Source organism: Neopsephotus bourkii, unplaced genomic scaffold (assembly GCF_033783945.1).
Source record: "Neopsephotus bourkii isolate Nb327-2 ecotype Australia unplaced genomic scaffold, CSIRO-AGI_Nbou_v1 NB_631, whole genome shotgun sequence".
NCBI classification, from domain to species: domain Eukaryota; kingdom Metazoa; phylum Chordata; class Aves; order Psittaciformes; family Psittacidae; genus Neopsephotus; species Neopsephotus bourkii.
Window position 1 is genome coordinate 25,878 of NW_026901130.1, and position 14,409 is coordinate 40,286.

A 14,409-nucleotide genomic window follows, 5' to 3' on the forward strand; every position below is an offset into this window, starting at 1 on the left:
TTTTTTTTAATGGATATTTTACTGATGCAGCAGATTTTAAAAAGAACCTGGCAGTTTCTTGTTCTTGCTACTTCATGGTCTGAAGAACACTCAGAAAGATGTTTACGAGAGAAAACAAATCCCTGAACATCAAAGTGAGTGTTTAACACTGAAATCCATCAAGAAAGTAGTATTTCAATAGAGAGAAGTGCTCTTCAGACTCTGCAGAAAGAGAGATCCCTAGTCCAATGGACTTATAAAAACACGTGAAGGATGTAAACAGTTGCAAGTGCAATCATACAAGCATTTCTGAATCATATTCCAGTGTTTATAAAACCTTCTGTGTCAGTGTTTTACCATTTCAGATAAAGATTTTCCTTGTTTTTTCAAGTTAACAGTCATCTGGGAAAGCTGCCATAAAAATGGCTCAGTCTTTCTCAAAAATGAGGCATGTTTTCTTTTGCAGGTTGTAGTGTCACAGGCACTGTGGCGTTCATCTGATACAGAAGGGGACAGTGTTCCAAATAGACCTTCCTGACACAGGCACATCCATGCAGACAGCAGAACATTAGAAGGCCATTGACCCCCATTATAATTTTTTTAAATCTGCAACCCTTCTTTTTTTTTTTCTTTTTTTTTTTTTTAAGGGGAAAAAATAGCTCTTCTGTCTTGGCATTAAATTTCACATTTCCTACAATGTTGGCAAGAACTGTCATACATATATGCCTTTAAACTGAAAACTTGCTGTGATTTATTCAAGTCAGAATAGTGTAATAACTCACGTCTTGCAGACTGCTTTTTTTGTAATCTAACAACTAATGGTCTGTTAACACAATATTCCATATACAGAACCTGTACAGTGGTCTGCAGTCTCATTTCTGTATGACAAATGAAGGCTGCTTTGGAGGCAAACTCACTGTAACAGTGTGCTGATATCTTTGATAGAATGTGTGATGGTATGCAGAAAGAAAATCCGTACATCTTTAAAGTATGTAAAGGTAGTTAAGGATGCAAATTCTGCAGTTTCAGGCTTTGCTCATGAGCAAAAAAATATCTACCCAATACCTGAAACCTGATGCATAAATAGAAACGTACATGATCTAGATAATTCAGATAGATTTGTCCACATCAGTAAGGAAAAACAAGACAAGGTGTTCAGTGCTCATGGTAAGAAACCACGTTTGAAAACAAAAACAAACAAACCCCCCCCCCCAAAAAAAAAGAAATAAGAAAAGGCTAAAACAATCCCAATCCCATAATCGTATTAGGCTTTAGTGCAATTTTTTATTTCAAAATACAAAAACTTGTCTTTCAATGTATGTCTCTTTAAATATTTTAAGATTATGCACAAGTTCTGAATAACCCACAGTAGGATGGAGTTTCTTTAAAAAGCGTTAGAAAAGCAGCATTACCAAACACATACATTCAGCACAGCAGCATGTTACCTGAAAGAAACTTACCTTTCTGTGATTGTTTCTCTGAGACCACTAGTAACCCCTTTCACCACTGTACTAGCCTTTGGTGTCAGCACTACTTGAGATATAAAGAAGGAACCTTTCTTTCTTCTTTCAGTGACTGATGCCTGGAGGAATTGAATCAGCTTTTCTGGATCTGTTGTGTTTGCCCAGGGAGCTGGCATCATCTGGCCTGGCCAAAGAAATGCTACCTCAAGAGCCACTGGACTGTGGTAGAACACCAGCACTTGGTGTTCCTTTTCCCACAGGTATTGGAGACTTACTTCATGGGCAAATATAGCAGGACACATTTTGTTTCCGTATGTGTCTTTGAGCATTTGGACAAGCTTTTCGTGATGGTATTTCTGCATCCCGTAGAAGTGATTGAAATCCAGAAAGACCACTTCTTTTGGGTGGTCAGCAAGAAACGCATTGATCTCTTCCAGACCCTCCTTGACTTTGGCACTGAATAAACCATGAGCAAAGTAGAGCTCATTGTCTGGATCTCTGGGCTTGGTAGAAATTCTAAGATCAAAATACCGTATACCTGCCCCCAGCTGGCTGGTGAAGTTCATGGTCTGTGTAGCCAGCCACTTCCTCATCAGCTTTTTAGCCACAGTCCCAAAAACAGACACAAAATTCTGGACCGTCTCTGGCTGTTCAGGACCAACTGGAGAAGCTTCATCGATGTAAAAGCTAAATGAGTCATGAGAACCTAAAAACACAATAGAAGAAAACAATCAATATTGTATTAATGTGTTATTAGTGATTCTTGATAATTTTCTGACCTGTACCAGCATTCACCAACAGACTCCTCCCCTGCCCTTTCTCTCAATATGCTACATTTGTCTCTCAGTATTTACTACAACAGCATGAAGTTCTTGTATGAACTTGAAATAAACAGGCACTGCTTTGATTGCTTGTATGGGCATTTCCTCACTTTCTTATTATGCTTTTAAGGTCACTGAAGTCATTGGGCTTTGAACATCAAAGCAATCCTGGTGTAAGCCCAGCAAAGATAGTCCCATAATAAATCCCTAGAGACAACGAAAACAGGAGAGTCTGGCCCTACACACTGAATTATGCATTGTGTAGATTACGGAAACAAAGAAAAAAAATTAAAACAACTAAAAAAAACCCAGAAAACAAACCAGCAACATCATAGCTGGCTTTATATTGCAGCTAAAATATGAGTTGAAAATGCAAAGGACACTTAAGCTTTCTGACCTTTTCTTTATTTCAAGTCTCATCAACAACGCTGTTTTCCTTCTCAAATTTACCTCAAATTCTGTTTTCCTTCGCTACAGATAGAGCCAAGAATAGCACTGCCCGTCACTGATACAATACGGAAACTCCAATGCATGCTCTTGAACAAGATGTAGTATTTAACATGCCTATGTTCAGAAGTTACCACATTCCACAACTTAACAAACATGAATAAAAAGGTATGAGATACCTTGCTATGCAAAATACTGTTTCTAAGGTGCATCCATTAAGAAAACCCTCAACGACAAAACAACTTATCTTGCTCAGCATTTAGACATTTACATGAAAGCAGCTGAGAAAGCTAAAGACATCACCAAACACATGATCATTCCCCCCATAAGGGACATTGTCTTCATGGAGAGGTGAGCTGGCACTAGAAGATGCTTATCACCCTTGAATACCACTACCCTTCTGAACACTGATGGTGATATCTGGCAGTTTATACAGAAATACTGTTTGGCTGCAGGCAGAGACACAGTCCCACTGTCCCGGCCAGAAGAGATGCTTCTGGTCAGATTCACCATAACAAGCTCCACAGCCTATGTAACACTGCTTGTAAAACTCCTTCAGTGTCAGTAGAACTCTATTTCAGAAATGGGCTGTACCATTAGGGCCTCAGAGACACAAATCCTAGCATCAAAATGAGTTCAGAGCACAGGTCTTGCCTGCTACTGACACTTTTGTAGGTGCCTTTAAAAATTACTTTCCAAAGCATGCATGCTGTGGCAAGTACCACATTAATGAAATCCTGCTAGTCAGCCATTCTTGTTTCAATGCTATTTTAACTGAACTGGAGCAAACCCTGGAAACTGAAGTCACAGCTATAACATTTTCTTCCTTAACAATAAATGGAGTCACAAAAAATTATGGTCGACTCTGGCTAGGATTTGGCCTCGTTTAATCTGAGAACTGTTTTAAGATTTTGTACATCCCTGCTTTTCATGGTTGTCTCTTTGAACTGCCTTTTGCTTTAAATATTAGATAAATTTTCCATTTTGATTAAGCTTTCTGCTGCTAAGTGTTGCAGAGGTAGCATATTTCTTGCAGAAGCTGATTAGATCATGGAGTATCTGGTTACACACTGATATCGCAAGGGACCAGATCTGCATAGAGAATTTTAATGGTAAAACAAATGATTAGAGCAATGACTTGTGTTTCAACAGTATTACAGGGAAAATCAATGAGATACATTAAATGTTCTGCTTAATGTAACCTTCACTAATCTAGAAATCAAAGTAAATCGAGTCTTGTTTAAACCAAGGCATAGCTGCTGATACTAGCTAGGGATGGGTCTTGCAAACCCTCACTTTGTCCATTGAAGCCCCCTTTATTTCAGTAGGATTTTAGGTCAGAAAAAGTATAGGTATAACCATGATCAACTGATTGCAAGGCAGGTTCAAAATGGTGTTAAGATTAATTAAGCCATTTACCCTTTATTGCCTGATCTACAGCCACTGACAACCTGAAGTTGCAGAAGTAACTAATGTCAACCACCATGGCCAAAATACAACAGTGCCAAACATTGCTTAAAATTACTTAGGGGAGGCAGCACAGTTCTCAACGCAGAAATCTAAGGGGAACAAGTTGTCAGCAACTGGTAATGCAAAACAGAGAAGAGAAGGTAGAGAAGTGGAGAACACCACAGTCAGACACTGAATATTACATGCAGGATAGTTTAGAAAAACATCTTGTTTTAATTAAGGTCTTCATGCACATATTTCAGCCTAAAAATGGTGATTCTTTCATAGAAGGTATAGAGAAAAGCACACAGTGCTCTCAGTATCACCATGTATTGTAATCCAAACAAAGAATACTACAAAAATAAAATAAGATTTAACTCAGTTGTCATTGAATGAAGCAGAAGTCAGCTTTCAAGAGACTGAAAAATACAGAAAATGCTTTGTCTTGCCACATGTACAAGTAATCTGTATAGTTGCCTCAGTATTTATTTTCAGGATGCTCTCATCTACATTTTCGTTTGTTTTCATCCTGCCCTGTTGTGCTAACCAGCTTACGCATGTAACTTGAGAACATTCAAAATCTGTACATTTGGCAGAGCAAATTAGAGTATATTTTCCACTAACATGCTCAAAATCACTACGTTCCTGGTAATGAGAGAATTCTGTATGAACATACACTTGTTTTAGCAAACAGGTTTCCTTTCAACTCTTTGGCGCATGGGGATATTCACATTCTATATTGCCTCTGGGAAGTGGACTTGCAGGTTCTGTATATCACAGAAACTCAGCAGTCATGAAGACAGGATGCAGGATACAGTCATGTTGTTCAGCCTGGAGAAGGCACAGGGGAGACGTTATAGAAGCCTTCTAGTACCTTCCAGGGGCCTACAAGAAATCTGGAGAAGGACTTTTTACAAGGGCATGTGGCAATAGGGGAAAAAAGAATGAGTTTAAACTGGAAGAACGTAAATTTAGATTAGATATTAGGAGGAGAATTTTACAGTGAGGGTGGTGAGGCACTGGTACAGGCTGCCCAGAGAATCTGTGGCTGTTCTATCCCTGGCAGTGCTCAAGGCCAGGTTGGGTAGGGCTTTGAGCACCCTGGTCTACTGGAAGCTACTCACAGAAGGATGCTTAGAACTGGATAACGTTTAAGGTGCTTTCCAAACTAAACCATCTTATGATTCTATGAAATACTAATGACTCCTGCAATCTTTAGAAAGTAACAGCACTTACACACTGACTATCTATTGCAGTAGGACACCCTGACCCGATATATACGACAATCAACCACAGAGACTTCACAGACCAAGATATGGAGAAGCAAAGGGAGGGGATTTACTCATCCTTTGCCAGGGTGGAGGAGGAGGAGTAAACTGATATTCATCTTAAGTGCAAACATATTTTCTCAGCAGTGCACTAGGTTTCCTTCACTTTCTTGAAACACAGCATAGTTTTCCCACTATTTCAACAACACAACATGGTGCTGATCCAAGGAGTCAAACAGAAATGCTTGTGGATCGAGATCACGAGGGCGGCAAACAAAGGTAAATAAGGTGTGCACATAGTACAGACTGCCCAGTCAAGAAGAGACAAAGTGGGTAAAACCTTCTTTAACAACTGGAAGAAGACTTATAATTAACAGGGCTTGTTTTTGTGGGGAAGAGATATTTGCTGGCAATCTTAAAAGCAATGTCTTTGTTTAGAATCATAGAATCATGGAATAGTTAGGTTTGGAAAGGACCTTAAGAACATCTAGTTCCAATCCCCCCACCATGGGCAGGGACACCTCACACTAAACCATCTCACCCAAGGCTCTGTCCAACCTGGCCTTGAACACTGTCAGGGATGGAGCACTCACAACTTCCCTGGAAAACTTATTCCAGTGCCTCACCACCCTTACGGTAAAGAACTTCCTCCTTATATCCAATCTGAACTTCCCCTGTTTAAGATTAAACCCATTGCCCCTTGTCCTATCACTACAGTCCCTAATGAAGAGTCCCTCCCCAGCATCCCTATAGGCCCCCTTCAGATACTGGAAGGCTGCTATGAGGTCTCTACACAGCCTTCTCTTCTCCAGGCTGAACAGTCCCAACTTTCTCAGCCTATCTTTATACGGGAGGTTCTTCAGTCCCCTGATCATCCTCCTGGCCCTCCTCTGGACTTGTTCCAACAGTTCCATATCCTTTTTATGTTGAGGACACCAGAACTGCACACAATACTCCACGTGAGGTCTCATAAGAGCAGAGTAAATGAGCAGGATCACTTCATTCAACCTGCTGGTCACATTCCTCTTGATGCAGCCCAGGATACAGTTGGCTTTCTGGGCTGCGAGCACACACTTCCGGCTCATGTTCGTTTTCTCATCGACCAACATCCTCCAGTCTTTCTCCACAGGGCTGCTCCGAATCTCTTCTCTGCCCAACCTGTAGCTGTGCCTGGGATTGCTCCGAGCCGGGTAGAGGACCTTGCACTTGGCATGGTTAAACTTCGCAAGGTTGGCATCAGCCCACCTTCACAAGCGTGTCAAGGTCCCTCTGGATGGCATTCCTTCCCTCCAGCGTATCAACCAAACCACACAGCTTGGTGTCATCAGCAAACTTGCTGAGGGTGCACTCAATCCCACTGTCCATGTCACTGACAAAGAAGTTGAACAAGACTGGTCCCAACACCGATCCCTGAGGGACACCACTCATTACTGGTCTCCAGCTGGGCATTCAGCCATTGACCACAACTCTTTGCATGAGGCCCTCCAGCCAGTTCTTTATCCACTGAGTGGTCCATGTATCAAATTGATATCTCTCCAATTTAGAGACAAGGATGTCGTGTGGGACAGTGTCGAACACTTTGCAGAAGCCCAGGTAGATGACATCAACTGCTCTGTCCATCATTTCCAAAGCCCGATCATAGAAGGCCACCAAATTGGTCAGGCAGGATTTCCCCTTAGTGAAGCCATGCTGGCTCTCACCAAGCACCCTGTTGATTTTTAGGAACAAGGTTGTCGTTTCTTCAGGTACTCCTTCAAGCAGACAAGCATGCTGCTGGATATGGTACAAACTGAGGAAGAAATGGCTTGAAGAAATGGAAGAATGGACATGAAGAATATGAGGTGATACAAAAATTTACAATACTGAGGAAAGTGAGGAAGACAAATAGCAAGTTGAAGATCCTGGATTTCAGAGCAGCCATCTTTGCTTGCTCAGGAAACTGGTATGTGGTAAGGAAACTAGTAAGCCTGCAGCTGAATTACTTTGAATGCCAAGCGGCTCAGGAGAAGTGACTGAACTTGAAAGGCAATGTCTCTAAAGCATATGGACAGTGTTCAAGAAAACAAAGAGTAAGCCAGGAGGCAAATTTACCTGTATGGATAACTTCCAAGTGACCTTAAACTGAAAAAGCAATGTACACAAGGTACAGTGTCCCTGGAGAGCAGGGTCTCTAGCTGGTGATCATCTGGCTAGACAGCAGCTCTCCAGAATTATTTTTTTTCATTTGGACATAAGTAAAAAATAATTTCCCCCAAGACCAGTTAAGCCTGGAGTGGGAGTGCAGGAGGGCTGGACTCTGTACCCATGATCCTCATCTCCCACATCTAACTTGGAGTTAGCTCTGCTTTGAGCAGGGAACTGACCAGTTGACTTCTTGAGATCTTTTCTAACGTAAATTATTCTGTGTCTGCTCCCTATCGCCCATCCCTGAAGATAAAGATTTAGAATCAGCTATCAAGAGACACTTAGAACATCTGCAGCAGCCAGGGTCCAAAAACCAAAAGTGGCCAGTTTCAACCATTGAGACATTAAATTTTCATGAACTTAGATGTGGCCAAACACTACTTGGATATTCAAGAATAAAATGTACAGTATTACTTAGATTGCAAGAAAACATCTATTTGTACTTCTGCTAGGGAAAACAATCTCTTGTTTTCTTTACTGAAATCCTGTAATAGGACAATTGGGAATACCTAACCCACTACATTTAGCTATGGACATATTTATGGCTTCCTGGGGGCTAACCCCATATTTTAAAAAATAATTGGGTTCAGTGCTGAAAAAAGTCCCTCTGGGAGAGTGCATTTTAGTCCAGAATAGTTTCTTCAATCCCACAGAGATTTACACAGAGGCACGGTGAAGCTGCTATTTTTGGTGGCTAAGCTTTAACGTATCATTCATAAAGCAGGCAAGCGTACCTGAACTTCACCCTTCCCTGCCCTTCCCTTGCCTCATTGCAGATCTGACCATTCCTTGTAACAACAGCCTGGTAAACAGCACCTAAAATAAAGGTACTGAATCAAATAGTGCAGCCCAATATGCTCCTGACAGTAGCAATCACACCCTGAAGATCCAAATGTCACAGAAAACACACAGATAGATGGAAGCAAAGTTTCACAACTTTTGGCGTATTTTATTCACTTTCCCTTCTCCCACAGGCTGCAAGCTCCTCTTATCTCTGTGCAGGGAGTTTTCCAATAGTTGTCTGAAGTGGAAATGGAAGAAGTGGACTCTTTTACTACTACTTTGGATGTCATTACAGGCTTTACCCACTGTTGTCTTCCTATATTTAGGAGACAACATCCGCTGGTGACTACTGGTGAAATGTCATATGTAGTGCAGCCTTGCTTTTTTAAAAACAACCTTGTCAATTAGGGCTCTACAGTGACTGACAGAATATCACAACACATTTCCTCTTCTGGTAGAGCAGCTAGGACAAATTCCATGACCTCAAGCACACGGGAGAAGAATGCAGGTGTTCTTGCAGTCTCATTTGATATGTTCTCACTGTCGTGTTTGGACTTAAAAATCAAACCAGAAAAAAGCCCTACGAATATTTACCCAGCTGCCTGTGATTTCAAGGAATAACAAAGTCTAGTCATGACCACTAGAGCTGGTGCACTTCAGCATTGTGTTTCACCTTCTTTTTAAGATGGCTGAGCACTGCTCCACAGCCCATCTCAAGGAAGTCGAAAGGTGCTGCCATGAGCAATGCAATTCTAACTTCACAGTCCGGATACCTTTAGCATTCAAACTGCTTAGGTGATACAGGCTTTGTTTGACAAAAAGATTATCCAGGAAAGCAAAACAAAAACAACTGGGGGAAAAAAGATACAAATTTTGCAGAGACATAGCTTCCTTACAGGTAGCTGCCCCTCTTACCAGCTGTTTTTCCGGTGTTCATCACCATTTGTGCACCCCTGACACCAACGAAAGGCCATAGGGCTTAGTCACTCAGCACTCTAACATCCAAAGGCATGGAAAGATAGCCAGACTGCCTCAGGCTCCACAAGCCACAGGTAATGCAAAAATACAGCTAATGAAGAAGTTGGAGTCAGACCAAGGGTGCACGTGTGACCCATTACAGAAGCTGTGTATCTGATCACAATAAGTTATGATGTAATGCATACAGCTAACACTGTTATCCATAAAGTCTCTTTCTAGGCTCATAAACTCTGTAAAAACCTTATGAGAAACAGTTCAGTTCCCCAAGCACCATACTGCAGTTTCTAGGTAAAACAGTTAAAAATGGAGAGACAGCCTTATGCAAGTTAGCTTACTTCTGGCAGAGAGGAACTGAGAAGCCCAAAACTGCCCCTCGGCAGAGAGACCAATGAACTTTCTCTCTGCAATCCCCTGAAGTTTTGTTCTGTTCTGTGTCTCAATTAAGAAGCCTGCAAAGACAGAGCTGGTCACCTCCCAGGTGTTACCCACCCAAACTCGTGACCACAGCCAGCCAAACTGCCAGAGTTTTGCACTAACTGTGTAAGTACCTGACAAGGAAGCTTCTCCGCAGTATATCCCGCTATCTTAGACTCCAACAGTCACATAGGATTTCTGCAAGTCCCTATCTGCAAGTCTCTGTACTGCCCATAAATTAGCTAAGTTTTCAGGCAAGGCTGCCTGTAGCACCAATAGAATTGTGCTAATTTTTTGGCTTTCTAAAGGCTCAGGAAACCTTTTCAATGAAAATCAGAGTAGTAGATGCTCTTCCTGGATTCCTAGCCAGCCAAACCCTACACCTTCTTATAACTTGGTCTCAAGGATTTTCATTAAAAATAAAAAGTTGGACTTTTCTTTACATGAGAGGAATATTTCTTAATATGTAAGAATATCTGGGGTTTATTCAAGAGAATTGCCTGATCAGAAAGTAAGAACAAATTATTTTATAAGCCTGCATTATATAGGTGGTGAGCTAGCCCATACATAACTGAAATCAAACTCAATCACCCCCTCTCAAGTGATGAAAACAGAAGAGCTATTTCACTTTTTGTAGATAAAGCTCTGAAGTTTCAAAAAAAAAAAGACAGAACCCAAAATGAAGACATTTTTAAAACAAACTCATTAAACAAACTAGAAATGTTTTTGTGGGTAACATGAACACAAATCATTACACTTTTTATATCAAAATTTTTTTTCAAGGCCATACAGCAAGAACAACTTTATATCCAGACACTTAAATCTTCCAATATCAACAGTTTTAACCTGTTAAGTAAGCATTTAATGCTTTCAAACTATAACTACAGATATGAATTAACCTTGGTTTTCAACAGGAGATTACCAATAAAGTACAAATCCAGAGCCCAATTCTAAGAACACTTAACTGTTTGAATTATTTTAATTATGTGCACAAAAGTCTGCAGTAAAGAGGCCCATTTTGATTCAGCTTCTTTCAGAAGAATAAGATTCCAAATTGCTTCGGAATTACATCAACACCATATAAATTGAAGTTATCAAATACCAGAGAGCAATAAGAGGCAGGCAGTGACAAAAGAAAATGTATTCTGGTTGTGTTTGAGAATGTTAGCAAAAAAGGTGACACGAGTGACAGAGAGCGAAGCTGTTAAAGCAACATTTGTTACATTAACTCTGCAGCAATTTAAATGCAGCTGCAAATATAGCACAATCACAATTTCCCCATCAGACTTTCACTCCCCAGTCTGTGCACATCTTCTGTGCCAGTTCTATCACCTCTAAGACTCTTCTCTTCCTCTGCTTTTATACCTTTCTATCTTGAAGAGCACAGTGATAACGTGGGAAAAGGAAAGGAAATGTTTTATTCCTTCCTGCTCTGTTACTCCCCAGAACTGGGAGCCTTCCCCTTAATTTCATCCCCTCACAACCTCTCTCCCCACCCTCCTGCAGGAGATAAAGGTGCATTTTCCTTCTGCCACCAGTGAGTCCTGGAGCAGCCATCAGGATTGCACATAACCATAACTTCAATCTCGGTCCTGTGCCTAGGGACATGGCATCAGGTTTGCACTTGTTCTGTCTTATCAGGGCTGCTATTGCAGGCAAAGTGTGTCAAAGGGACACTCCAAGGGACCAGATAGGTGCACAGTAATTAGTATGCGAACCTTTTAACATGGTTTCCTTGAAAAGGTGAGCAGAACCACGTTATACTAAAAAACACTTCATAATAAAACCCACTTTGAAGTCATATTTTGTCCACTTCTGCTAGACATGATTTCTAACACTACTTCTGCCATAGGTAGAGTTCTGCACTTCTCAGCCAAAACATCAAAGCTGGAACACCTTTGTGCAAACAGAATGTCATAGCACAACCATAACAGACACACCAACTACTGATCAATGGATGCAGCTTAGAGGTGCATGTGGCAAAGTACAACACATTCAAAACTCAGCACAAGGCAACTGCTCTTTGATCAGCCTTTTACAGAACAGAGAGTTTATCCCTCAGAGAATCACAGAATAGTTGAGTTTGTAAGAGATGGAAGTAGTCTATTGGTCTGGAGATAGGATTCTGTACCTAGTAACCAACTTTCAGATCTGGAATGGCACTGTGTTCTTGTCCTCTCTATAAACAAATACAGTTTTCATACATAAGAAGGGATTTTAAGTAAATACTTACTCTTCCTCCTCTAGCAGCACCTATGAAATATGCCTGAGGATCATTTTGGTTTGTGCTTTTGAACAGGGCTATAGTTGCCTCCAAGGGAAGCCTGTGACTGTTGACATTGCCAGTGACCTCCAAGACTAGAATAAACTGCTCTTGACTCAAGCTAAAGCTGTTGCCACTTTAAAGTATTTTTAAGAGACATCTTGCGGACCATGGCAGTACCTGCACTGAGGAAGTGTTCCTGGTTACTAGACTGAGTTAAGATATGTATGTCACCTAAGCATTGCTTCTTTCTTATACAGAGCTTACTTCTAAAATCAAACAGGTTGGAAGGTGGGGAAAGATCTACATGGCTTTAAGGCCCAAGATAACTGGCAGTTTCTGCAGTACAACAGGCAAGGTTGGCTAAAAATCTGATTAGGTTACTCATTATTCAATTCATACTCATCATCTGGTATATATGAAAGTACCCACATTTAATCTCTTACAGTTTCCTTTTGAAAACAGAAATACCAGCTCCTGTTGCTTTTAGAACATTACATCAGTTAATTCTACATTTCAGATTCTCAATACTCTGTTGAAAAGTAAAGAAATAAGAGAAAAAGAATGCTGTATTTATATTTCTAGCTCTCCACTGTGAGCACATTCACAACGACAGACATCACAAGGCCAATTCTGCTAAAGAAAATACTATTTAACAGAAAACTAGTACATGCTAATGTACTAATTATATACAGAGGAGGGCCACAAGGATGATCAGGGAACTGGAGCACCTCCCATATGAAGATAGGCTGAGAAAGTTGGGGCTGTTCAGCCTGGAGAAGAGAAGGCTGCATGGAGACCTCATAGCAGCCTTCCAGTATGTGAAGGGGGCCTATAGGGATGTTGGGGAGGGACTGTTCATTAGGGACTGTAGTGGTAGGACAAGGCGCAGTGGATTAAAACTTAAACAGGGGAAATTTAGATTGGATATAAGGAAGGAATTATTCACTGTTAGGGTGGTGAGACACTGGAATAGGTTGCCCAGGGAAGCTGTGCATGCTCCATCCCTGGCGGTGTTCAAGGCCAGGTTGGACAGAGCCTTGGGTGAGATGGTTTACTGTGAGGTGTCCCTGCCCATGGCGGAGGGGCTGGTGCTAGATGATCTTAAGGTCCTTTCCAAACCCTAACTATTTTATGACTTTGTGAGTCTATGCTGCCCTCCTGAGAGGATGCTTCCCCTTCTTTACTGTCCTGTAATTATTTGTGTTGAGGAGGAGTTGCTATCAAGTTTTCTGAGACATAACTAAGTGTAAACAGCCTCCTACCTTTTTTCAGTCAAATCACCTCCAGACAGAGTTCCTTGCAGGCTTTGTGCTGACAGCACAGTGGAGCAGTATGTGAGTGGTGGGGGCTCTGCAAGTGCCCCTAATTACTGGACTCTAAAAGCTTGTCAAGAAGTGAACTATTAGTTTCATGAAAGGTCATCGAAAGAAGCCAGTCTTTACTAAGACAAATGTAAGATTAACACCACTAGCAACCTGGACAAGGTCTGTAAAATCAGGCCATGGTGCAGAGCAAAGCACACTAATTTTCACATCTAATCAGCTCAGAGGAGACTGCACCCAGTGACACAGCGGCAGCAGGGCAAGCTCTGGGCAGCAGCACTGCTCACAACTCCATAGCCCCTAGAGCCATACCCAGCTGCTCTGCCAAGTGCAAGTCAGGCCGCCAGATTTCCTGCAGACATCTAAATGCAAACAGCATCATGAATATTTTTGCATTACAGACGTAGAAGTGGAAATGATCATGTTGGAGACTGAGAAAATCAGTTGGTGTACCTTCCCCACTATTCTTTTCAAATGTGACCTAAGTCTCTCAACTCTACACAGAAGAAAAGGTGGAGGATGAGGGAAGTTATATTGCATGTGTGTATACCAAATGCAGAAAAAAACCCCCACTGGATATTTGTGCAGTGCACTAAAAATTTTAAAAGGTGCAATAGCCTTAAAACTGTTAAAACCTGCCCTACAATAAGCCACTAAAGAAGTTATTTTTATTTCTTCAGTCAAGTGAAACTGTAAATATGAATTCTGACAGTGTGTGAACAGACATAAAGAGCAAATTATTGAATAGAAGAAGGCTCCTTTCACTTACCAGGCTAAGACCCATTGGATTCATGGAATAAAAACTTCAATTTACAAAAATTAGTAAATCAGCTCTTCTTTCAGCAACAGTAACCACCCATTTTTTTAAGAAGAATCTTTATATTGCGATTGATCAAGCACCTACAATATACAGTTTATGATCAGCAGAGGTTACAACTTCAGTATCAGACCAGACACAACACTGTGACTTGCATGATGTATGTGAGGGGCTGTCATAGGTATACTGTCATCGTCTTCTCATTTATGAATTTCACT

General features: G+C 41.1%; 1 protein-coding gene across 1 annotated transcript in view; it reads right to left on the reverse strand.

Moving 5' to 3' along the window:
* Window positions 1-1,412: 1,412 nt before the first annotated feature.
* Window positions 1,413-14,409, reverse strand: part of PLCXD3 (phosphatidylinositol specific phospholipase C X domain containing 3) — a 65,855-nt gene continuing 52,858 nt past the window's right edge. The window contains exon 2 of the mRNA XM_061352165.1: window positions 1,413-2,148. Coding sequence (XP_061208149.1) covers window positions 1,436-2,148 — 713 coding nt within the window. The 3' untranslated portion in view covers window positions 1,413-1,435. The remainder of the gene's footprint in view (window positions 2,149-14,409) is intronic.